Below are 22,493 nucleotides of genomic sequence, written 5' to 3' on the forward strand. Positions count from 1 at the left end.
GGAGCAGGGCTGGTAGCAGAAGCCACAACAGAGGCTCTGGGCTGAGCCAGGAGCCACAGGGAGCACTGGTGACAGCACGCGTCTGACACGGCTTCTTGGCATGAGCATCACAACACGTTCCACTTAGAAGCGGGGGGAGCAGCTCCAGCCGAGGACCTCTTCTCTGCAGAGGGATGGCCCAGGCCAGTTCACATGCAGACTGAGGGAGCTTCAGACAGGGCTTTTCTGTGCAGAGGGTCCTACCCTCTGCATTCGCACTGGATGCAAGGTCAGTCAGCTCAGACACAGCCGTGGCAGTGGCTGGCAGCCATCACCCAATGGGCTTTGCTGCCCAGCCAGCAGCCTGGCCCCGGAGCACACTGCCCCCTGCTCGGAGGATGGAAGCCAGGGCAGCTCAGACCCTATAACCATCTGGAAGAAAGGGGGACGGGGGGCTCTGCAGTGCTGGGCAGACAGCGGGAAGCTGGGCTCTCACCCAAGAAGTGACTCGAGAGGGAGAGTCTTCATTCTCAGGGCCAGCGGCAAGCTGTGTCACCAGCCCCCAATGCCAGGGCTGCTCCAGCCTCTGTCCTTCAGCCTGAGGGCCAGAAAAGCTGATCAGGCAGGAGTGGGAAAGCATTTCAGGCCGTGCTGGGTGAGTCCTGCTGGAGGAGTCACAGGTGGCACCTGCCCCCCCTCATCTCAACTTCTGGTCAGCAAGTGCAAGGGGCTGCGCAGTCCCTCTCCCCTCCCCATGCCTCTGTGCACTGACCCACTGTTGGGGGCGGCAAGCCCACAGGCTTCAAGTAGATACCAGCTCCCTGATGAACAGCCATGGGAGGGACCAAGAGACTGGGCCCTGAAGCAGAGAAAAGGAAGCCTCCTTGCTCCTGTGCTCTACTGAGCAGATGAAGCCAAAGGCAGGTATCTAGTCCTGCCTTAACAGCCTAGTCCCAGCCGCTGTCAGCTCCGCAGCACTCCCAGAGTATAGTGACCTTCGAAGGGCAGCACAGAGCCGGCTCAGCCCAGCCTCCGCTGTGACCTGCTGGTCTGGCCCAGCAGCCTGTAGGAGCATGAGGCCAGCAGTGCCAGAGCCAGGGTGTTGGAGTCCTGCCAGGCAGCCTGCACATGTGCCTTCCCAGAGCTCTGACTTTGCTTTCCAACAGTGCCCTTGTTAAGTGGTGTGGGGCTCCCTGCTCCCCGTGGTCTGGGGTGCTGCTGTCTTCTGGATAGCGCTCCCGAGAGCTGCAGCTCCAACTGCCCTGCCTAAGGTGGGGCTGAAGGGAAAGCACAGGCTTCGCGCAAGCTGTAACCCACACACACGATGCCACTCAGGAAACAGGAGCCTGTTGATATAACTTGCAAACTGAACAGTCAGTTGTAAAAGCAGGAGCTTTTGCTGCAGCTTGGCCAACCCGAGCCACTCCAGTGATTGCCTTACTGTCCATAGCTCTGTGTGGCACGAGTGCTGGAGGCACCGGCCAAAACCAGCATGGCCCAGTACTGGTGTGCATACAGAAGGGCCACACAGGGACCCTCCTCCTGCCCAGGCGGCTTCTGAACAAAGAGCCCCTTCTCTGGCAGGCAGCAGCAGCGCGGGGGCCCAGGGCAGGGGTTATGCCATTGTAAATTAGCTGTTTTAATGGAGCCCTGGGAGCAGCTCCGCAGAAGGCTGCAGCTTGTTTTCCATGATTAAACCTATTTTTACCCAACTCACTGCCTTCCTAGGCAGCTCCCCACCCCCACTCAGAGCACCAAGGGCGCCGCCTGGCCATAGCAGAGCTGAGCAGGGAAGTTCAAAGGAGCCTGCCAAGGGAATGGGGAGAGAAGGGAGACTGGAAAATGTGGCTTTGCCCCTTGCAGCAGGCACTGGCTTCGGGAGCTTGTTCCTCTCAGCCTGGCTCCTTGACTCAGGCTGGCCTGAGCACCGAGCCCTGGCAGACGCACTGTGGAGCCCTTTCCCCACAACCTGGGCTCCTCAGAAACCCAGGGTCCTTCTCCCAGCAGGCTGCAGCACACCACACAGCACGGGGATGGAAAACCTGCACAGCCCCAGCAAGCAGGGCCCCTGGATACTCTCAGGGCCATTGCTGAGGCTGCCCAGCCTGTCAGAGACCACAGGAAAGTGGGGCTGAGGTTGTCAGCTCACGCTGACCACCTGAGAGAAGCCATATCACAGCTCTGCACCCACCCCGCCACCAGGCAGGTGCCTGCCACCCCTGCCACAGCACTCACCCTCCAGCTATCTCAGCCAGGCCAGGGCAATGCTGTGTGCAGGGGAGGCCTCAGAGGGATGTTGTGCCCCACAGGAAAACTCCCATCAGGGAGGAGCCTGCCCACTGTCCCAGCAGCAAGTGCATTCAGGCCCAAGCCTCTGCCCCCCCACAAACCCGGGAAGCAAGCCTCCCATGAGGCCAGCAAGCCCAGAGCCATCAGAGGGTTCCCGGAACAGCAGCCACGCTACCTGCAGATGAGGCTGTGATGAAGCCGCCCACGTCACCAGCTGGCCAGATGAGCAGGTGGAGGTCCCAGCAGGGCAACGAGCACGAGCTCCCCACCCAGGCAGCACCTCTCCTGCAGGGCACTGTGCTGCCACTTTAAGAACCCGCCCTCCATGTCAAGGAAAAATCTCACACTTCTGGGCTGTGCTAACATGCGGGCGAGAACAGCCAGTTGCCTTTTCCATTCATTTTCCACGTGGCCCCCCCAGGGACACAGCTTAATGAAAGGGCTGATTGTGCCCCAGCAAAGGGACGCATGCAGGTAGGGTGGGAGCAGGCCACAGCACCGGGAGCACACGCGCGGTGCTCCACCAAGCCCAGAGACAGGCAGCCCTGGGAGCAGCCAGACAGAGCAACCCAAGCCGGGACATACAGCTCAAGGCACAAATGGGGTCAGGGCCACAGGCAGTGGAGAAGGCAGAAGTCTACTTCCCCCAAAGAGCTGACACCCAGCCCCCTACCCCTGCCCCACGTTAGAGCAAGGAGGGCCTCAGTAACTGGCCACAGGCAACCCCAAGGCCCCAAGAAACAGAGGATGGCAGGGGCAGACCCCCACACATTAAGGAATCTGCCCCCAGCACTGCCCCTGTGACCCCCACCCTACTCCCAGCCCAGATGGCAGAGGCTGTGTCAGGCCCAGCTCACAGCCACGAGCCCCAAGGAGCGTGCTGGGGACACCACGGCTGTTTCTCACTGTGTGACAGGCAATGCCAAAGGAAGCGATTCACCCCAGCCAGCCCCAGGCACCAATCCCCAGCACCCTGGGAGGCCAGAGGCCCCGCTCCCCTCTCAATACCTGGTCTGTCTTTTGAGACCAGCAGAGCTTAGCTTGGAAGAGACGGCACAAGCCTTTTCCTGCCCTGCGCAGCCACTAGCAAGGCCTGGGACCTGAATGGAGGCCTTTATGCAGCAGCTGCTGCCTTGAGCCGCAAGCTAGTGACCACAAATGGCAGCAAATAGCAGTAGGGTTTGTGTTTCTGCGCACGCAGCGGCACCCTGGCTAATGAAGGTATGGCTTCCATCACACGCCAGCCCCGCACTCCTGACAGGATTGCCCAGCCGCACACAATGGTGCCTTGTTCTCTCTTGGGGCCAGAGTTTCAGTAGGGAGCTGTTCCAGCCAGCTACTCCTCCTCCGTGTCACACCTACTGAGGCAGGAAATCCTGCAGGACCACGGAGCAGCGGCTGACAAGAGCGCAGCGCCCCTCAGAGGCGGGTGCCGCACTGCCGGGCCCAGCTCAAGCAAGGAGGCCACCTCCCCCAACAGCCTCTTCCCTGCCCTCTCCAGCCAGGGACGGGGCAAAACGGGCTGCTCATACGTACGTTTCCCGCTGATGTTCTTCAGGAGGATGGCTAGGTTGATGGAGGCCACGCCCAGCAGCTCATTCTTCAGGGCATGGCAGCTCCAAACCTTCAGATCCAGGAGACTCTGGGAAGTGACATTCCTGACAGGGAAGCCAAGAGCACAGCCATCAGCATCTGCTGGCTTCTCTTCTGCACGCTGGCACTGAGCAGTGCTGTGGCCAGCAGGGAAGCCCCAGACAGGCCAGGCAAAACAGCCAGAAATCAGTGCTGTCACAGGGACACCAAGCAGCCAGAGCCCCTCCTGCCAGCCCCAAACCTTCCTGCCCAGCACAACCCCCTCCCCTGGGAACTGAGATTTCTAATGCTCTCTCCCAGGTGCCTGTCCTCGCTCCACGCCCCTTCTTACAGCCCTAGGAGGCAGCAGGGGCTCTTACAGGTTGAGGATCTCGTTCCAGAGCAGCTCAGAGCTCCCAGTCCGCTTCCCCGTCCTCTTGGCCTCGCTGGAAAGTCCATCCACCGTCACTTCCACATAACTGTTGATTCGGGACTGGCGGGTGGGCAACTTCGTCTTCATGGACACCACTAGGCCGACAGGAGAGGTTCAGTCACATCTGTCACCAGCCCACTCCTCAGCCCCACGTGCCACAGGCGTCATCAGCGGAGGAGGCTGGGAGGAGCCCAGCGCAGGGTGTCTGTGCTGAGGGGGCAGACCCAGTCTCCCCAGCCACGCCACATGGCCGGGCACAGGGAAACCAGGCCTTTGGAGCTGCCTTTCCACAGGCTTACCCCACTCCTGTGTGAGGCTCCCCTTTGTGCCCTGAGCTTATGGCACTGCTGAGCCTCTTGCAGGGCAACGCATCAGCTGGCCCCAGCCCAAGGAGGCCCAGGTGCCTCATAGCAATGGCCAAAGTGAGAAGCCAGCCCTGTTGCAAGAACCTGGCTTCCAGCCACCAGCCCAGGGGGAAGAGCGAGGTGTCGGGGAGCCCAGAAAGGAGGCGTCTCCTCTGCGGTAGCGAGGCAGTGTCAGGCTACAGCCCCTGGGGTGCAGGAAGGGCGACCAGAGCAGGGGCAGGCCAGAAGCCAGGAGAGCAGCCGGAGGTGTCGGGAGCCCCCTGGCGGCACTCGGGAGCAAGCACCGGCTCCACCTCCTAGCTGCCAAGCGGAGCGGGGGGAGAGCAGAAGGCTCAGCACAAGGCTCCTCCTGGGTCTCCCGCCCAAGCCAGCCCATGAGCCAGCTCAGCCACCTCCCCGGGACAGCCCGGGGGCCCCAACTCTCCTCTGGCCAAGCCCTCCCTGGCTAGGGAATCATGCCCCACTCTGGTGCTGGGATTGGGGCACTGACAAGAGGCAGCTGCTAAATCTGACTCAGGAAGGCTCTGTGCCTCTCAGGACCTAGCTGTGCAATCCCCGAGTGCAGCTGGTGCCATGTCAGCCTTCTCCCCATCACACCTCCTCCCAGGCACCAGGAGGGAGTACAGGACTGAGGAACATCCCTGCCCATGGCTGGAAAGCAAGGTGTTCCAGCCTGGACAGGGCTCCTCCTTTCCCCAGGCCCTGCCCTGCACTCACCTTTCAGTGAGAGCTGAGATTTCTCACAGGGCAGCCCTGCCCCAGCCCTGCTGCAGCTGGTGGAGGCCATGTCATTACCACAGGTCTGGAAAGCAAAGACAGGCACAACACATGAGCAAAGGTTCACAAGGAGCCAGGGGAGCCCAAGGCTGCATTTGATGAGAGGACCACCCCAGTGGGGCTGGGACTAGTCACTACCAGATAGCCAGAGGACCCTAGTGATGCCAGAGGCTCAGCCAGAAATCAGCACTGAACCACAGGCCTGGAGCAGTGCAGGGGCTGCACCCGACCCCCACAGGCCTGGCCACTTGGTGTCATAAAGGAGCCCTCAGCAAGAGATAGAGGCTGAGCACATGAGAGCAAAACACAGTGAACCTCATGGGGCCAGCACTGCAAAGAAACAGGGCCCTGGGACAACGCACAGACCCAGCAATCAATCTCGTGGCCCTGCTGCCCCAGCGCAACTGTCTGGCCAGAGAAGAGGAGTTGCCTGGGTGCTCAGGGGTAAGGGGCAGCTGAGCAGCAATGCTGGCTGCACCTTCCTGCTGCACAAATACGGCATGTAGAAGGCAAGGGCCCGCGCAGCAGTGACGGGCCCCTCAGGAACAGGTCCTGCCACTCCATACCTTGGTCACCTCTCTTCCGCACAGACACACATGCTTATCCTTGCAAGCCCCATGGCAGCAGAAGAGGCCACTTGCCCCGTTTCCCAGAGCAGGGCTGGGTACAGATCGAGACCCAGGTTACACACAGCTTTTGTACTGCTGCACTGTTTGACCAGCTGCGACTGCTTCTAGAGCTCAAGGTGGGGAGGGTGGAGCTAAATCAGGATCCAGCTGCCTTAGGCTGCCAGACCTTGTCCCTTGTCTGATACAGGAAGTTGCGCTGGCTGGCAGCCCCTTTAGCTGCAGGTGTAATGATGGCAAGGAGCTGGGCGCGCAGGGGCCAAGGTGCACGGCATGTAGGACAGCGCTCACAAACCCAAGTCAGGCACCAAACAGAGCAGCTGGCGCTTGCCTGCCCCACACCATGAGCTTCAGCGGGGAAGTGGGAGGGAATGGGCAAGACCCCTGCCATGGAGGGCCGGGGTGGGGAGCACGGGCTAAACACCCTGGCAGCAGAGAAGGACCAAAAAGACTGCTCCCCCCACGAGGCTGGCACGTGAGGCGAGCTCTGCTGCCCTCAGCTCCGCCAGCGCATCATGCTGCATGTGCCATCCCAGCTAGGAGCCAGGAGGGAGGTGGGCGCAGGCACCCAGCTGACAAACCCCAAACAGCCTCAAGCGCGAGATCAAGGCCCCGGACCTCAGCCAAGCTGCGGCAGCAGCACGACTCTGGGCCCCAAGTCCCTGTGGGGCAAAGGCCGCAGTCTGGAGGCAGCCGCAGGCTGGGCAGAGCCCTCGCGGGCGCAGGCGTCCTGTGTTGCTCCTGCCAAGGGGTCACGCAAGAAGCCGGAGCCAACGCCCCCCGCACCACCTCTCCCCTCTCTGGGGCTGGCATGCCCTGGGCGAAGGGCGCTCGCTGCCGAGCACGGGCGAGGCGGGCGGCAGGACGCCTGGGGGCCAGACACAGCAAGCGGCGCCGGAGGCTGCTGTCCTGCGCCGCTCAGCACCGGGCCTGCGAGCCGGGTGCCAGGACCTCCTCCAGATGCTGGCGCGGAGCCTCCTTTCCTGTCGCAAACGCCGACCGTCCCCGAGCCCGGCAGCGAGGGGCGGGCGTCGCTACCCAGCGCGGGGGGCACAAAGCCCCAGGGCTGCAAGGGGTACCCCGCCCCAGCCCCCCACCGCGGGGCCGGGGAGGCCCGGCTCCGCGCCCACACCCCGCAGTGCAGTGCACCCCCGCCCTGGGCCCGACTTGCACCCGCTTCGGGGCGTGCAGGCCGGACACGCGCAGACCCACCCACCGCCTGAGGGGAAGGACGGGGAAACCCGCACTACGGTCGAGCTCGCGGCCGTTCCCCAGGCACTCGCCAACAGCCATCCCCTCCCCCCACTCCGCGGTTACCGGCGACTGCGGTGCGGTACTTCCGGCTCGGCGCGCGGCGGTCATGTGACGCCGGCAGGTCACCTGACCCGACGGTCGGCCGGGGAGGAGCGATAGCGATCCCGGCGTGCCCCGCGCGGCACCCTCCCCTCCGCGGCACGCCAGACTACGACTCCCGGCATGCCGCGGAGCGGGGTCAAGATGGCGGCGGTGGAGCACGTGGTGGTGGACGCGGGCGCGTTCCTGCGGGCCGCGCCGCTGCAGGTAGCTCCGGGCCGGGGGGGTCGGGGTCGGGACTGGGGGTCGGGACTGACGGCGCCTCCCCGCAGGACATCGGCCGCCGCGTGTACACGGTGCGCGAGGTGCTGGGCGAGATCCGCGACCGCGCGGCGCGGCGGCGCCTGGCGGCCCTCCCCGTCCCGCTCGTCTTCCGCCAGCCGCGGCCCGAGCACGTGCGCCTGGGTGAGTGCCGCCCCCCGCCCCGGGCCCCCGCCCCTTCACGCAGACGCCCCTGACCCCGGCCCTGCCCTGCCCTGCCCGCAGTGACCGAGTTCTCCAAGAAGACGGGCGACTTCCCGTCGCTGTCCCGCGCCGACCTGCAGGTGCTGGCGCTCACCTACGAGCTGCAGGCCGAGACCGGCGGCGTCGCGCACCTGCGGGCCGAGCCCCAGCACCAGGTACGGGCCGGGGGGGCGGGGGCGGGGACCGCGGTGCTGCCCCGGGGCAGGGGCGGCCGCAACCCGGTGCTCCCGCCCCGCAGGTAACGCTGAGCTCCAGCATCCGGCACCCGGAGGCCCCCGTGCACGTCGCTGGGTTTCACCTGCCGTCCAAGGTAAGGCGCCCGGGCGTGGCAGCCCCCGAGCGGCTCCGTGCGGGGCGGGGGGCGCTGCCCGGTAACATCCTTTCGTTCGTGCAAACCTAGCGCGTGCGCCCGGAGGAAGAGGCGCCTTCCTCCGTCTCGGAGGGTCGCCCGTGCGAGAGCCCCGAGTTTGGCTCCTTCCTCTACTGGAGGAACCCCCTGCCCAGCATCGAGGAGGACCTGCAGGAGCTGCTGGTGAGCAACAGAGCGCGGCCCCCGCCCGCTCGCCCTGCTCCTCGCCTCGCCCGCGTGGCTACCGCCGACGGGGTCTCCCTCGCCCCCCCGAAGCCCGATCCGGTTTCCGTTGCTGCGGGCGAGGAGGGAAGTGCCTCCGAGGAGGACAGCGACGACGACAAGGACTGGATCACCCCCAGCAACATCAAGCAGATCCAGCAGGACGTGGGACGCTGCGATGACGCTCCTCCCGTGGACGTGCAGGTTGGGTGCGTCACCACTGACTTCGCCATGCAGGTGAGCGAGGAAATCGCCAGACGAAGCACGTGTGATTCGGGATAAAGCCACTGGGTCTTTCTCAGAGGGAAGGAAAGTCGAATCTCGTGGGGTTGGGGATAGGGACTTCCAAAAAGCTGGCCGTCTCAGAGCAAGCAGCGTGGGTGAGGAACCCAAAACTAGCCGAGGCGAAAAGTAGGAATAAAATTGCCAGTTTAATGGGCAAGAGGTTAACGAAGGGTCCTGGTGCTTCATTAAAACAGCTAATGATGCCCAGTGCTGGTCAAGATGCTGGAGGGTGGTGGAATTTGGCATTTAAAAAAATTAGTCGAAGAGCTGCGGCCCTGCCAGCTTGAGCACTGGGCAGCCAGGACCTGCGCAGCCCTGGCCCTGCCCGCCGGGGCATGCACAGAACGGGGGTGCAGGTGGCATCAATTTGAAGTAGCGATTCTCAGCCAGGGTCCCATGGTACCCCGGGCTGCCTTGAGATCCCTTCTGGGGGGCACAAGCGTGCCAGGCCGTGCTCGCGCTGCTGGGTGTGCAAACGTGATTCGGAAGATTGAACCCAGAGCTCTCACGCAGGAACCCGGAGTGTTTTAACCCATTCTGCCCTGCTGTGGTCTCTGAGTATTTTTTATAAGCAGAAACCACCTGAAAAGGAAGCGCTGGTGTTGTCTGAGGAATGCTTTGAGCCTGAAAAGGCTGAGCACCACTGGTCTAGCAGAGTGAGGGGCTCATCGGCACTTAGTAACCGGTGAAACCCACAGCGACGGTGCAAGTTAAGCTGACATAGTCTCACAGACGCGGCACATGTTGGCCTGGGTTGCGGCGCCCTGTTCCTGTAGACCGGCAGCCAGGATTGAAGGGGCTCAGGGCTGTGGCAAAAGTTGTGACCAAGAGACAGGAGCTGAGCTGCAGAGAGGAGACGTGGGAGCTGTCTGAAATAACGCGTGCGAAAACTGTTCTCCTCCCGTAATGCAAAGCCACAGAGCCTGTCCCTGAAATACGCGACTGACAGGAGGAAATTGCCGCCCTGTGATGGAGGTCAAGAGTTTAGGACTTCCTTGAGCACGTCTGTCACTAGGGCACCCACCCGTTATGTGAGGGCAGTGCATCAGGTGAATGCTGGCAAGAGACTAGGGCAGTGGTTTCGGGGTAGAAGCGTCCCCGTGGGGGACGACATTCCACGCCCGGGCACCGCAATGCTTTGTCTTCGTTGTGGGTTTCTTTTCTTGCTGCTTTCAACGAGGTCCCTTGACTAGGTGGCCAGCCGCCTGCTCCACCGGAAGCCTGCGTGTGTGGCTGTGCCTGTGAGGAGCAGCAGCAGTGCCGTTCCCTGACCAGCCCTCCGGGCCTTGCCCGTGTAGCTATTCCGTAACTACTTCTGTGGTATCCGAGAAGGTCTTTCTCCACGCAGCACGAGGCAGGGGTTTACTACGTTCCTTCTCGAGGCCTCGGTACCGGTGTTGTCAGCCCCTCGGAGGGCATTCCCCCCGGTTCTCCTTTCTTCTTGCAGAACGTTCTGCTCCAGATGGGCCTCCGCGTGCTGGCAGTCAATGGGATGCTGATCCGCCAGGCCAGAAACTACGTCCTGCGCTGTCATGGCTGCTTCAGGTAGGTGTCACGAGCACTGAACTGGCACCAGGAGCCCGGGGGCTGTCGTGCTCTGTGTCCTCGCTCCCGGGCTCGCTGCGGTCCCCTCCCCAGGCAGAAGGGCCGCGGAGGTTTTCCAAGCTTCTCGGCTCTAGCAGCGAAGGCTCGGGGCTGGGTACCAGAGCAGGGATGTAACCTGGCCCAGGTGGGGAGGGGGTTGTGGATCAATGCCTGCTGGGTTAAGTTGGCACTGAAGAAACTGGCTTATCTTCTGGGCTAACAAGTCACCTGCTTTTCATTCCTGGCCACTTAAGCGAATACACCGTCCTCTTCCTGCCCCTGTGCGTAGATGGGGCGGTTCCGTCTCCCCTAATGTAGCTCAGCCCTGGAGTCTAGACCGGCCGAAGCTCGATCGTGTTGGTGGAGATTCCTTCGGGGTGGATCTGCCTCTGATGCGGACCTGTTCCCCCTCCCTTTGTCTCCCAGGACGACATCCGACATGACCAAGGTCTTCTGCCCACACTGCGGCAACAAGACGCTGAAGAAGGTTGCCGTGAGCGTGAGTGATGACGGCAGCCTGCACATGCATTTCTCTCACAACCCAAAAGTCCTGAACCCACGAGGGCTTCGGGTAAGCACTCGTCATGGGGACAGGAGCTGCCCTGCTGTTGTGACACAGCCTAACGAGCGCAACCGCAAGAGGGGAGAGTGCCGGCCTCTGGGCAGTGAGCTTGGGGCAGCAGGGGTTGTTTCAAATGGCACCTGCGAAGCAACGTAGGGGCTTGTCTCGCTGCTGTTTGCAGCAGTTTTTCCAGCTCTAGCTGATGGAAACTATCAGGATCGCTTAGTCTGACCTGCCGTTTAGCACGGGTGGAGCCAATTCCTGCTTCACATCCAGTAGCTGTGGCCGAATTGGAGTAGCTCTTGCTACACCCACACTTCTAAATATTGCTGGAGATGGCACCTTGTTCCAGGGCTTGCTGCCACCTCTGCAGGTTCACCCCATTTCTGATCTGAGTCCCGCTTCAATTTGGAACTACTCAGCCGAAGTCTGCTAGGCAGCAGCGGTCTCAGATCTTTGGCCTTGGGCTCCTCCCCTGCATAGACTTGAGCCTTGGGCCATTTGTGCTAGGAGTTTATTGGGAGGCACTTGGCCCGAGTCTGGAGCAGACTCTGCCTAGCTGCTGTGCTCTCACTCTGATCACTCACGTTGTCCCTGCAGTACTCCCTGCCTGCTCCCCAAGGGGGGAAGCACGCCAGCAACCCTCACCTCGTGGAGGACCAGCAGTTCCCGCAGCAGCGGCTTTCCCGAAAGGCCAGGGAGAAAACCAACGTCTTCGACCCTGACTACATCGCGGGGGTTTCTCCCTTTGCAGAAAACGACATCTACAGCCGTGCAGCCAACCTGCGCATCCGGGATGCAGCTCTGGGTGCAGGCCGGCGCCGCGTGAATCCCAATGCCGCTATGAGGAAGTTTGTGAAGAAGCGATGAAGGGAGAGGAAGAGCCGTCTGCTTGGGTCAGCTGAGCAATAAGTCACGTTTTCTTGCCTGATGCGCGTGGGAGCGTGAGGCCTCTCACAGGGTCTCCCTGTGCAGACCCCAAGCTGGCAGCACTGGGAAAGCCCCGGTGCTACGGCTTTCCATGCTCACCTGGGTGCACAGAGCATCGGGCCTCTTCTGATGTGAGGCATCTATCGAACTGGACCTGGCTGTATATTCTGCTTGTTTCTAGCTGCGTGGCAGTGTTGGACACTTCAATGCTTTTAATAAATAAGGTCGTGGCAGTCCGTGGCTGTTTCGCTTGCAGTTGAGAGAGTTCTGTGGTTCGTTCTTATGCTCTGAGACGGCATGTGGAGAAAGAGCATCTGTCCTGAGGCACTGCAGCTGCTGCTCAGCTGACTGCCACACGTGGGTTCTTGTGCTTGGCTTGTACATCTTGCTGTGGTTCCCCCTGCTCCTGTTTACAAGATGCAGGATGCCCTCCGGTTGGGGTGCAAAGGTGTCCGGGCCAGTGCTGGAATTAGCGTAGAGCTGCCCACAGCTGAATTTGCTGGAGTTTTCTTGTAGTCCCAGATTTCTCTGGCATCCTGCTGATACACAGCACCCCAGCGGCAGGAGCATGCTGCATGCAAATCTAATGGATAAGGGACTCTGCCATGGCATGGACGCACCTGCCCATCTCAAGGACAGCGTATCGTGCAGGAAGGGCCCACAGCTGGGCAGAGGCAGGTGCAGCCCTCCCCTTTGATCTGCCTGCCAGAGCCACACCATCAGGCTGTAACCGGGAGCTGGATATGGAGGCAAATACTTGTCCTTTGTTTCTGCTTGACAAAGTAACATTCAAACATGTGCCGATATTACAGCAGGAGCAAATATTTTGCTCTAGCTTGAAGCAATGTACAGTGCCCTGTAAGAAGTAGCAGCTGCAGCCCCAGGGCCTAGCCAGTGCCATGTTTTCTCTATCGAGGTATTTCTTACCTGTGCGCTGGCTTGGCTGCAGAGGCAAACTTAGAGCAAGTGTCTCCTCTCCTGGCCTAGGCTGGATGTGAGGTTGACGCACATAGCCCGAGCAGCAGTGGCTAGAAAGCGATGGAAAGGAATGGTTAACAAAGATGCCGTTTAGAGAGCGCTGCGGCCACAAGCGAGGCTTTCTGTATATCGGTGCCCTGGCCCGCAAGCAAAGCTAAGCCAACGTTCAGGCACAAAAGGACTTGGCAACTGGGTGACGAGTTGGGATTGAGGGCTCCAACTGGGAGCAAACCAGACTATTGATGGGAAAGCCCTTTGTGCAGGTCCCCAAGTGCCCTGGTTCTTCGAGAAGAGCTCCAGGCCATAGACAGGCTGGAGAGGACTGATCCCTCCTTTAGGACCTTTCTAGGGCTGGATCGTCACTTCCAGGTGAGGCACAGAAGGCAGCTTACTGCTGGGCCTTGTGGCTTGTTAATGAGTGGGGAAAAAAGCATCTCCAGAGTTTTCAAAAACCCCTTTTCCTGCCCGCCTTTCTCTGCTCCATCAGCCTTCCTGGAGCTAACCCAGCTGTGACCGTTCAGTGTGAACAACTTGGCTCCACACTCCTTTCTCTATCAGTTTTGATGGCGTTTGCTCTGCGCTGACAGAAAGCAGCTCGGTCGCAACCCAGATGCCCAGGGCAGGACAGCGCTCAGGTTCCTGTCAAATGCAGAAATTGCCCCTCTCAGCAGACAGTTGTGCGTGGCTGGTTTCGGGACTGCACTCAGACTTGCTCACTTTCAGCAAGACCTTTGCTCGTGCTTTTTGAAGACAGGAGTTCCCTGCCGAGGGAGAAAGCAGAGCAGTGGGGCAGAGTGGAGTTTGCCCCTTGTGCTTTGTTGGCGTGAAGCCCCTGAGGGGTGTTGCTAAAGCTAGGCCGTGCCAGGACCCAGCAGCATGCCAGGAGGGGTGTTTGTGGAGCCGAGGGCGCTTGCATTGCTGAGCTTTATTCTCCACGGCCAACCCGGGGCACTGAGCTGTAAATCATTCTTCATTTCCTTTCCCTCAGGCCAGATGCTGTTTTTCCCTTATGGCTTTTTAGTGCATGGGTCTGAGCTGGTGCTTGGAGGAAATCTCTGCACTCCTGGTTTCAGGAAAGGCCTTGACCTCTCTCCTATCACATTGGTGGTAGCATGGTCCTGCCTTGCTCAGAGCTGAGAGACAGTTCCTTGGTGGCCAACTGAGGAGGAGGAGAGGGATCGGGCTGAGCAGCTGCCGCAGGGCTCTGGGCCCTCCAGCCTCCGAGTGAAGCTTGCACGTGGGTGTGAGCTTTTGTGCGCACACTCGCCGGGTGCTTAATTAGCTTGTTTATGCTGCCTGTGGCTGGACTAAGGACCATGGGAAAAGGGGGGGACTCCAGGGGCCCCCTCTTGTTTCTCTAATTATTACTCTAGATACCAACTGCAGTCAACAAAGTGTTTCCAGGGCCCCACTGTGACTGGGCAGCGGCATCCTGAGCTGCAGTACGGCCAGGTACAGGCCCCAGCTCCCCACCGTGTCGTGTCGCTCGTTCACAGGCTGGGGTCAGTAAGGCCAATCTGCAAAGCAAAAGCTATAGGGCAGCGCACCAGACCAGAGAAGCCCGGCTGCGGGTCGTGGACCTGCTCCCCTTCACTTAGTGTGGAAGCAGGGTCTGACCTACACCCTCTTACTGGGGCTGAGCAGGACAGCAGGTCCTAGGCATCAGTGTCCCAGGCCTGCACACTGGGTCTGGCCCTTAAGAGCTACTTAGTGCAGCTCTCTAGAGGACAGGGTGCTCAATACGGAGAGTGAAAAGGTAACTCATTTACCTCTGGTGCATTTCTAAGCAGCCCAGCACCCTCCCGAGGTACGGACTGAGCTACACAAGGCGCCAGGTTGCTGTCTGCAAGGGGCATTTCAGGATTGCAGCCAGACCCCCTGGCTCAACTGTTCAAAGTCCCTTTTGCGTCTGAGCGCCGGCTTCGAAGTCGGCTGCAGTCGCAAAGACCTGCGGGCTCTTCGGCACAGATGAACATCTGGAGCCAGGCTCTGAAATGGGCATACAGTTGGCTTTTGAAAGGTCTTAGGAAGAGAAGTGGCAGGGTCTGCTATGCTGTCCCCTGGGCTAGGCAGCGATCGGCAAGGTGCACCCACCCAGGTGTGCGCAGCACCCAGTCCATCGCTGCTTACAACCTGGGAGGGCTACAGCAATAGCAGCGACCGAGGCCCGTGCAGGGTCTTCCTGCTCAAGCTCTCCCATTGCCATAACAATAAAAAAGGCCGCTGCCCTTGCACGTAACGTGTGCGCCAGTCTGGACTCCCCTGACTGTCGACACCTTTGAAAGCTATGACCTCTGTCACGACTTAGCTCTGCAGGTGTGCAGGAGTCACGCAATGCTGTTCTCCGCCCACAGCCGCAGAGCAAGATCTTTTGTGTGTGTTCATTACTGTTTGGTAGAGCCGCGCCCAGCCTAATGCAGGTGCAGCACTGCAAACACAATATGGTCTGGGGGCAGGATTTACTCGGCTGAGTCACCTAATGCGATGGGCCAGCAGCCAGCTCGGTGTTACGAAAGGCCTGGGAGGCAGTGGTCGGGGACCTGGTGTGAGGGGGCTCTCGGGCGTTTTTGGTCACATACCTGTAGCAGGTTTACCTGTTCGGTAGCCCCTTCCTAGGTCTGCCGTCTGGCTCCGTGGTGCAGAAGCAGCACTTCGGTATCGCTCCTGCCCCGCACCCCTGTCAGCTGCTCTCCGTGAGGTTAGGTAGTCCGGGATTGCAGGGAACGTCTGCCTGTGGCTTAAAGATAGAAAACAAAAAGCGAGTCCAAATGGTTAGTTTGGGGGTGGAAAGAAGTAAGCAGTGTGTCCCCCAGGTCCGTGTTGGGGCCAGTGCTGTGTAACCCGTTCATAAATGATCTGGAGAAGGAGGTGGTCACGTCTGCCGATGACACCAAATGATTCAAAATGGTGAAGAGCACGGCAGGTGGGCCTCAGGGCACCGAGCGAAGGGGCAGCTCAATGTCAGTGTAACATAGGTCCACCCGGCTGCGACCTCTGCTTGGATGGGCTCGACGTGAGCTGTTCCCACATGGGGAACAGAGCCCGGGGTCCTCGGGGCAGTCCCTAAAAACAGCGGTCCAAAAGGCAAATGGGAGGACAAAGGGAGGATGTGCCCCTCAGTGCCTCCACGCCTGGATAACCCCACAGCCCAGCCAGGAGCTCGAGCAGGGCAGCGAGGAGGATGGGGGCTTCCCTAGGACACGGAGGAGGCAGACAGGAGAGGCTGCAAGAAGGGGAGGGTTACGAAATGCAAAGGGGAGAAGGGGAAGTGACTGGGGATTTGTCTCCCTGGCTCTTGCCAGGCACCGCAAGGACCCAGGAGGCTGCTGCGAGCGGGGCGGGATGGAGCTGGCTCCGCCCGCGGGGAGGTGGCTGCGGGCTGGGACCGGCGGCTCCCTCCAGACCCACCATGGCTGGTAAGAGACAAGGGGATGGGACGCGGGCTCGCAGCCCCTGGGGGTCCCTCTGCCGCGGAGGAGGGGGCAGGGAGCGAGGGGCAAGGCCCTGCCCTGGGGCTGCCTGCACCTGAAGTGCGGGGCGGGGGGGCACCCCAGGGAGCTCTTGCGCGCACAGCAGCACTGTCGCGGAGGTTTGGGCAGACACGGTTCTGGGGGGACATGCGACGTCGACTTTTTTTAACCCAGCTCAGTAGCTGGAGAAGCAGGTTTGAGCGCTCGGAGTGACGCCAGCCCGGGGCAGGAGTCTCTCCGAGCTGCCCAAGGGGTGCAGATGTGCTGCCTGCAGCAAAGTCCCAGGATCTCCACCCCACTCCCCGGGGGGGACGGGGCGACAAGCCGGTCACGGCACCTCGCGGCGCTGGCCCCCAGCCCAGCCTTCTGTGGTGGGTCACAGCTGTGCGGGGGGCACAGCCCGAGGGTTGTAGACTCGGGGTGCAACCGCTCCAGACACCGAGCTAGCACGAGCATGGATCCACACTCGTGCAGCTCGCAAGGCCTCTGCTCCCTGCCCCCGTGCGACACCAGACACGGATCTGATCCGTCTGTGGCAGCTCTGATGTTCTCACGGAGGCTAGAGGCTCCGGGCTTGGGCAACGCCAGCTTGGCCTCCTCCTCCTGCTCGTCTTGCTACAGCTCCTAATGCTCCTGCTTTTCCCACGGCTGCTGCGCCTGCCCTGTGCACGTCCCTTGCTGCCTTCCCTCCGCACAGCCCTCCTCAGTCCTGGTAAACGAGGCGTCCCGAGGGCTCCTCATTTGCACCCCGATCTTGGTGGGTGTGTATAACCCCCAGACAGGTGCCAACCTGTACAGCTGCGCCTGGGCTTTGGTTTTCTTGCTGTACAGAGAGCAGGGACTCTCGCGGGGCTGCCCCTGGCCACAGCTGGCTCCTTGGCCCAGGGCTGCATCCACAGGCAATTCCTTTTGGTTGCTCCCCATCAGGCTCTCCGCTCCATCCCTGCTCTCCTCCCCCTGCTCCTTCCCCTCACATTGCAAAGGTGCCAAGTTGCTCCCACGTGAAGATCCCAGCCGTGGCCCTGGGTGCATCGCCAGCAACTGCCGCCCCTCCCTTTTCGTTTCGTGGTCTGATGAAGGCAGCACTGCAGCCTGGTGTTTCCTCTTGATCCCGGTCCCCGTCCATACGTCCACTGAAACTGCTCTCGTTGGCAGCTCAGACCTGGCCCCCCACCCTCACCCCCTGGACTCAGCAACTGCCTTTGACGCCATCGACCATACTCCTCTTTGTGCTATCTTGCCTTCCCTCCCCATCTGCGACGCCATCTCCTGCTTCACCCCTGAGCGCTGCAACTGGGGAAACTTGGTATTTTGGGGTGCCTTTCCCTCCGGTAAAAGCAGCGCTCCAGCCTCTCGCTCTCTCTTCCAGGAAGAAAAGCCCTGATCGTGCTGGCGCACGCGGAGAAGACCTCCTTCAACCACGCCATGAAGGATGCTGCTGTTGACGCGCTGCAGAAGAAAGGCTGGAGCGTCGTCGTGTCTGACCTGTACGCCATGAAGTTCAACCCGGTGCTGTCCCGGGAAGACTTCACTGGTACTGAGCAGCGCTGTTCCCCCTGAAGCACAGAGCTCCTTTGCACCGGTCCCCAGCACCGACCTCCGTCCTGTTTTGCCTCCTCTCTCAGGTAAGCCGAAGGATCCCAACAACTTCAACTACGCGGCAGAGATGGGCTTGGCGTGGAAGGAGGGCCGGCTGAGTGACGACATCGTGGCAGAACAGAAGAAGCTGGAGGCTGCAGACCTCGTGATATTCCAGGTACCGCCTTCCTCGCTGAGGGAACAGCCGCGGATGGAAAGAAAAGCAGGACTTGCCTCCTGACCTCCTCCTGCAATCTCCCCGTCTCTCCCCCTTCCTCCTCAGTTCCCGCTCCAGTGGTTTGGGGTGCCAGCCATCCTCAAGGGCTGGTTTGACCGGGTTTTCACAGGAGGCTTTGCCTACTCCTATGCCAGCATGTACGACCAGGGCCCCTTCCAGGTAGGTTGTGCTGGGGATGGTTACTCGCTTTGCCTTGCCCTTGCCTTGCCTGTCCTGGGGGCTCCCACCCGCCTGCAGCCGCCAGCCCTCGTCTCACCAAACCCGCTTTGCGGACCTGCTGCTCTCCCTCCTCCTCCAAGGGAGACCGTTAGGTGCGGACACTTGCACGCGCTCTCAAAGGGCAAAGGGGTGGGGAAGCCCGGCAGGGATGTGATCTGAGGGCATAGCTGAGCTGAACTCCCCAGGTCAGGCGTTCCCCGTGCTCTGGCTTAGTGCCGGTCCTGTAGCCTGGTGCCGCACAGGATGTGACGGAGGCTCGTCTCCCGCAGAGAAAGAAGGCCGTGCTCTCCTTCACCACGGGCGGGGCGGGCTCCATGTACACCCCCAACGGCATCAACGGGGACATCAACATCCTCCTCTGGCCAGTACAGGTACCGGATTTACACCCGGGGAGGCAACGGGCATCAGGGAATCAGTAGTGACACCTTCTCAAGAAGGGGCCTGAGCGCCCAAAGGCAGCGTGGGATGAAGCTAGGGATGGTCTTGTTGGGAGGGGAGGAAAGTGCGGATTTGTGTCTACTCCTCAAAAGGTCCCAGGGGACAGACAGGAAAGGCAACAGTCCTGTGCTGGACCCTGGAAAAGGGACTTTCCCTCTCCTGTGGTCCAGCCTGTGCGGGGAACTGCCTGCGTGGCCCAGGCTGGAGGAAGGAGGGTAGACATCAGTATGTTGGCAGCTGAACAAACTCGAGTTTCAGAGCCGGCTGCTTTAGCTTACCCATGCATCTAAGATGGCTCGACTCCCACACCTCTGAGGACATCAGCCATGCCAACCAGCGACTTAATGGGGGCTTTCTTTTTGGCCTAAACTCACCGGGTGCAATATCAGCTGTGTAGTGGCCGGGATGTACTAACCCAGCCCATGAGGACCCAGATCCTGGGGAATTTAAAAGCTAGTCCCAAATTCCTGAAGCACGGGGGGGACGAAGGCCATGCCTCTGCTGAGGAGACCAAGTGCACTTCCGTTGCAAGCCGGGAGTCGGGGGATATGGGGCACACTGCAGCGAATATCCAGGGTGGCTGGTGCCCAGGACTGCCTTCTCCAGCACCCGGCGTGCCTTGGATGGAAGAGGCCATGTCTCTTCTTCCTAAATAGACACCAATTCCCTTGCGTTTCTCACCTAGAACGGCACGCTGTACTTCTGCGGCTTCCAAGTCTTGGCGCCGCAAATCGCTTACAGCATTGGCCACACGCCTGAAGACATCCGTTCCCAAATCCTGACGGGCTGGAAGGAGCGCCTGGGTAGCATCTGGGAGGAGACACCTCTGAGTTTTGTTCCCAGCAGCAGCTTTGAGCTGAGCTTCAAAGGGGGCTTCAAGCTGAAAGCAGAGGCTCAGGAGCAGCAGAAGGATCAGAAGTACGGGTTGTCCGTGGGCCAGCACTTGGGGAAGGCCATTCCCCCCGACAACCAGGTCAAAGCCCGGAGGAAATAGCTTCCACAGCGACACCGTCTGGTGTCTGCCAATTCAGCGCTCCACACGGGCCAGTTGCACAATTTCCTGTCTCTTTTGTCTTAATTTTCATGCTGTTAGAATGCACTTGGCTTTGGTTACATGTATTGGCTCTGTACGGGTAAAAGGAAGGGCCTGCAGATGCTCCAGTGCTGCAATGCCTGCTGCACGGTACTGCAGGAAAGATTAAAATAACCCTGGTCTACTGCACAGGGCCCGTTGTACCTCCTGACCATCCGGACAACTGCTCCTTCTGTCCTGCAGGCCCCTAATAGTGCTGGGACTAGAGTCCAAACACAAGCCACAGGTCTTGAGGTCTGCTGTGGTGATGGTAATGGACTGCGAGTAGTCTGGAGTCTGACTCCTGAGAGAACCTACCTGTACTCTACGGTTTCACAAACCCCAGAAATATGAGCAGACTCCCACACCTGGCTGCTCCTAGTCCCCCCCACCCACCCCAACCTTTAGCAGGGGCTACAGGCTGGGACAGATTCTGCTAATTTGCTACTCCACACTCATGGCAAAGCCACATCTATACCCATCAGGTAGCCCAAGTGAGCGGCTGGATTGCAGCACTTGAGCGAGTGCTGCAAGGGGGAGATCTCATCTCTGTGGCACAGAGTTGTGCCGGTACTCTTAAGCTCTCTGCTCATAGATCATAATGATTCTCAATAAAAGGCTTTTGGCTCTCTCTTGCAAACAGCTCAGAGTTGTCATGGTCTTGCATCCTCCCATTACGACTATACATTGGTCCAAAATTGGGCCGTGGCCTAGAGACCTTTATGTTACATGGCTCTCCCAAGAGAGTACAGGCTAGGTGGTGCTCTGCAGCCTGCATTTCCCCACAGTCACGTGTGTCTGTGTCATTAGAGTAACCCCATTCCTGCATATTATCTTTTCCTGTTCAGAGACCACTCGGACATCTCTGTGTCAGCCCATCTGCTCCTCCGCTGGCAGGTAGGTATTCAGCCAACCCTTTGTGTTGCATGTACAATGCTCCCATTCGCGTTTCAGGCCCCGATTCTGGAAATCCTGCTATTGCAGCCAAGGGGGTCATCTTGCGGCGCTTGTCATAGAGCAGCTGCACCTCCATCCCCCTGTTCCCCAGAGCTCGAGTTAGAAGACACCGGGTCAGGAGGCAGAATAGCAAAAAGGATGTGCTGGTTTGCTTCCCCCCTTGCCTGTGGATTTCTGTTCCCTGCCATGGGTGTGGGAAGGAAATTGCTCTGATTAAGGCCCCTGGAATGCAGCAATGAATCTAATACCTGGGGAGCTTATAAAACAATCTCAAGTGAGTGGGATACATTTGCATTGGATCGGGTGGTACCATAGGGAAAGATAAAGGCCCCTGAGGTAAGGCTGCAGCTGGCTGGCAAGCAAGCAAGGCCCTAGCAGAACCTGTGGCTAGGCACGCTTTCCTTCCCCCATGTGAGGATCACTGACCGTACCTGGGCCCATGGAGGGAGCCCCTCCTTTGCTCTGGTCCAGCGGCCGTCCAACAGGCCGGCTGCAGTGACAAATCCTGGAGCGCAGCAATGGAGCAGCTGTGTCTCAGATGCTGCTGCCGCTGCATCTGCACAGTGAGGAGAGGTCAGTGGGGAGACATGAGGTAGCGGTGGGAGTCGTGACCCATCCGTGGCTGCCATGAGAGACATGGGGGCAGATAAAAGTCCTCGGCTACAGAAGTCCCCATAATCAGGTACTGGTTAAATGGCAAGAGTCAGGCTCTGATGCCAATAGCAACGTCCGGCACTGTTCCCTGGCTCCAACAGCCTCAGCCCACCTGGGTAAAACAGATGTGTCCAGGAAAATCCGGCCACAGCAGTTCTTATGCCTGATGTTTGACTTGTGGTTATTGGGATGGGGGAGACAGCTTTGGGGAATACCTGGCCTTTGACTGAAATAAAGAGTGGGAGAGAGGGTGGCAGCAGCACCTAACAGGCAGGCCTTTATCAGACACTCCCTGCCTGGGTCCTTCGTAGATTTGTATCCAACCTGTTCATCTGCAATTGTGACATGCCGCTTCATACTCGATGACAACGTTTCCTGTTGGGCAGGGAAAGAGACTGGAGAGAGCTCCAGCTTAGGACAAAACCCTTCCCTTCTTTCAATGGCCTAAGGCAGCAGCAGCAACAGGCACAATTAATTGCCTGAATTTGAATGCAGAGATGTGGATCCTGCCTTGATGCAAAGATGAGCAAGACAGGACATAAGGATTGCACAGCCAAGACCTAGTTCAGCACGTCGCAGGCTCTGCCTGTCTACACAGAAGTTTGAATGAAAAGCCGGTGACCAAAGCTCCTCGTTCAGCTTTACGGTCTGCTCTGTGCCACGTTCTGAGCACACGCTGTAAACATGCTAGAGCCCTGTCACGCCAGAAGTGTCCCTGCCCTCAGGCCACATGGCATCCCAAATAATCCTGCCAGACCACAGGATGGTGCCAACTTGCCTCGTTTCTGCCCCCATCCTGACTGTTGCTGTTTTGCAAACAGGATCAGCCTAGCGTGGGCCAGACCCCTACTAGGGGTCTGTGCAGTTTCCCTGCCAGGGGACAGACTCATGCCAGTACTCTCATTTCTCAGGGTAAACTTATCAAGAGCACCAAGGTGCAAAGCCCTCAGCTCCTGAGATGCCTGCTGCCATTTAGCCAGCACTGGCTGTAATGCTGTCACAGTGGGATGCAGGGGGATCTTGGTCACTCCCCATGCAGCGGGAAAGGGGGCTGGAGGCAGCTGGCAATTAAACAGAAGATGGCTAGGCTACTTTGGC

At 59.9% G+C, this 22,493-nt stretch overlaps 3 protein-coding genes and 1 long non-coding RNA gene across 6 annotated transcripts in view; 2 read left to right on the top strand and 2 right to left on the bottom strand.

Moving 5' to 3' along the window:
- Positions 1-7,418, bottom strand: part of WWP2 (WW domain containing E3 ubiquitin protein ligase 2) — a 42,260-nt gene extending 34,842 nt beyond the window's left edge. Inside the window, exons 1-4 of the mRNA XM_090063367.1 lie at positions 7,359-7,418; positions 5,356-5,440; positions 4,221-4,368; positions 3,805-3,926 (exon numbers count right to left, since the gene is read on the bottom strand). Coding sequence (XP_089919493.1) covers positions 3,805-3,926; positions 4,221-4,368; positions 5,356-5,440; positions 7,359-7,403 — 400 coding nt within the window. The 5' untranslated portion in view covers positions 7,404-7,418. The remainder of the gene's footprint in view (positions 1-3,804; positions 3,927-4,220; positions 4,369-5,355; positions 5,441-7,358) is intronic.
- A 27-nt stretch (positions 7,419-7,445) lies between these two features.
- NOB1 (NIN1 (RPN12) binding protein 1 homolog) lies at positions 7,446-12,046 on the top strand. 3 transcript variants are annotated; one of them, XM_090063371.1, is made up of 9 exons: positions 7,446-7,601; positions 7,667-7,799; positions 7,881-8,014; positions 8,098-8,169; positions 8,260-8,391; positions 8,485-8,667; positions 10,163-10,260; positions 10,726-10,870; positions 11,462-12,046. In XM_090063371.1, the coding sequence occupies exons 1-9, from the start codon at positions 7,518-7,520 to the stop codon at positions 11,729-11,731; spliced, it is 1,251 nt and encodes a 416-aa protein (XP_089919497.1). In that variant the 5' UTR covers positions 7,446-7,517; the 3' UTR covers positions 11,732-12,046. The 3 variants fall into 3 exon arrangements, with proteins under 3 accessions (XP_089919497.1, XP_089919495.1, XP_089919498.1); XM_090063369.1 differs by having other exon boundaries at positions 8,260-8,667; XM_090063372.1 differs by having other exon boundaries at positions 8,260-8,667; positions 11,616-12,046.
- A 143-nt stretch (positions 12,047-12,189) lies between these two features.
- On the bottom strand, positions 12,190-15,901 carry LOC149856983 (uncharacterized). The gene is made up of 3 exons (XR_016444277.1): positions 15,349-15,901; positions 12,719-12,819; positions 12,190-12,528 (listed from the first exon to the last, which is right to left on the bottom strand). It is a non-coding gene; the product is annotated as an uncharacterized LOC149856983 (long non-coding RNA).
- Positions 15,902-16,061: 160 nt separating this feature from the next.
- NQO1 (NAD(P)H quinone dehydrogenase 1) lies at positions 16,062-20,426 on the top strand. Its single transcript, XM_090063373.1, has 6 exons — positions 16,062-16,185; positions 17,609-17,773; positions 17,865-17,995; positions 18,101-18,214; positions 18,544-18,645; positions 19,398-20,426. The coding sequence occupies exons 1-6, from the start codon at positions 16,179-16,181 to the stop codon at positions 19,704-19,706; spliced, it is 828 nt and encodes a 275-aa protein (XP_089919499.1). The 5' UTR covers positions 16,062-16,178; the 3' UTR covers positions 19,707-20,426.
- Positions 20,427-22,493: the final 2,067 nt, after the last annotated feature.

Source organism: Crocodylus siamensis, chromosome 9, assembly GCF_052110815.1.
Source record: "Crocodylus siamensis isolate JL-2025a chromosome 9, ASM5211081v1, whole genome shotgun sequence".
In the NCBI taxonomy this organism is placed as follows: Eukaryota; Metazoa; Chordata; order Crocodylia; family Crocodylidae; genus Crocodylus; species Crocodylus siamensis.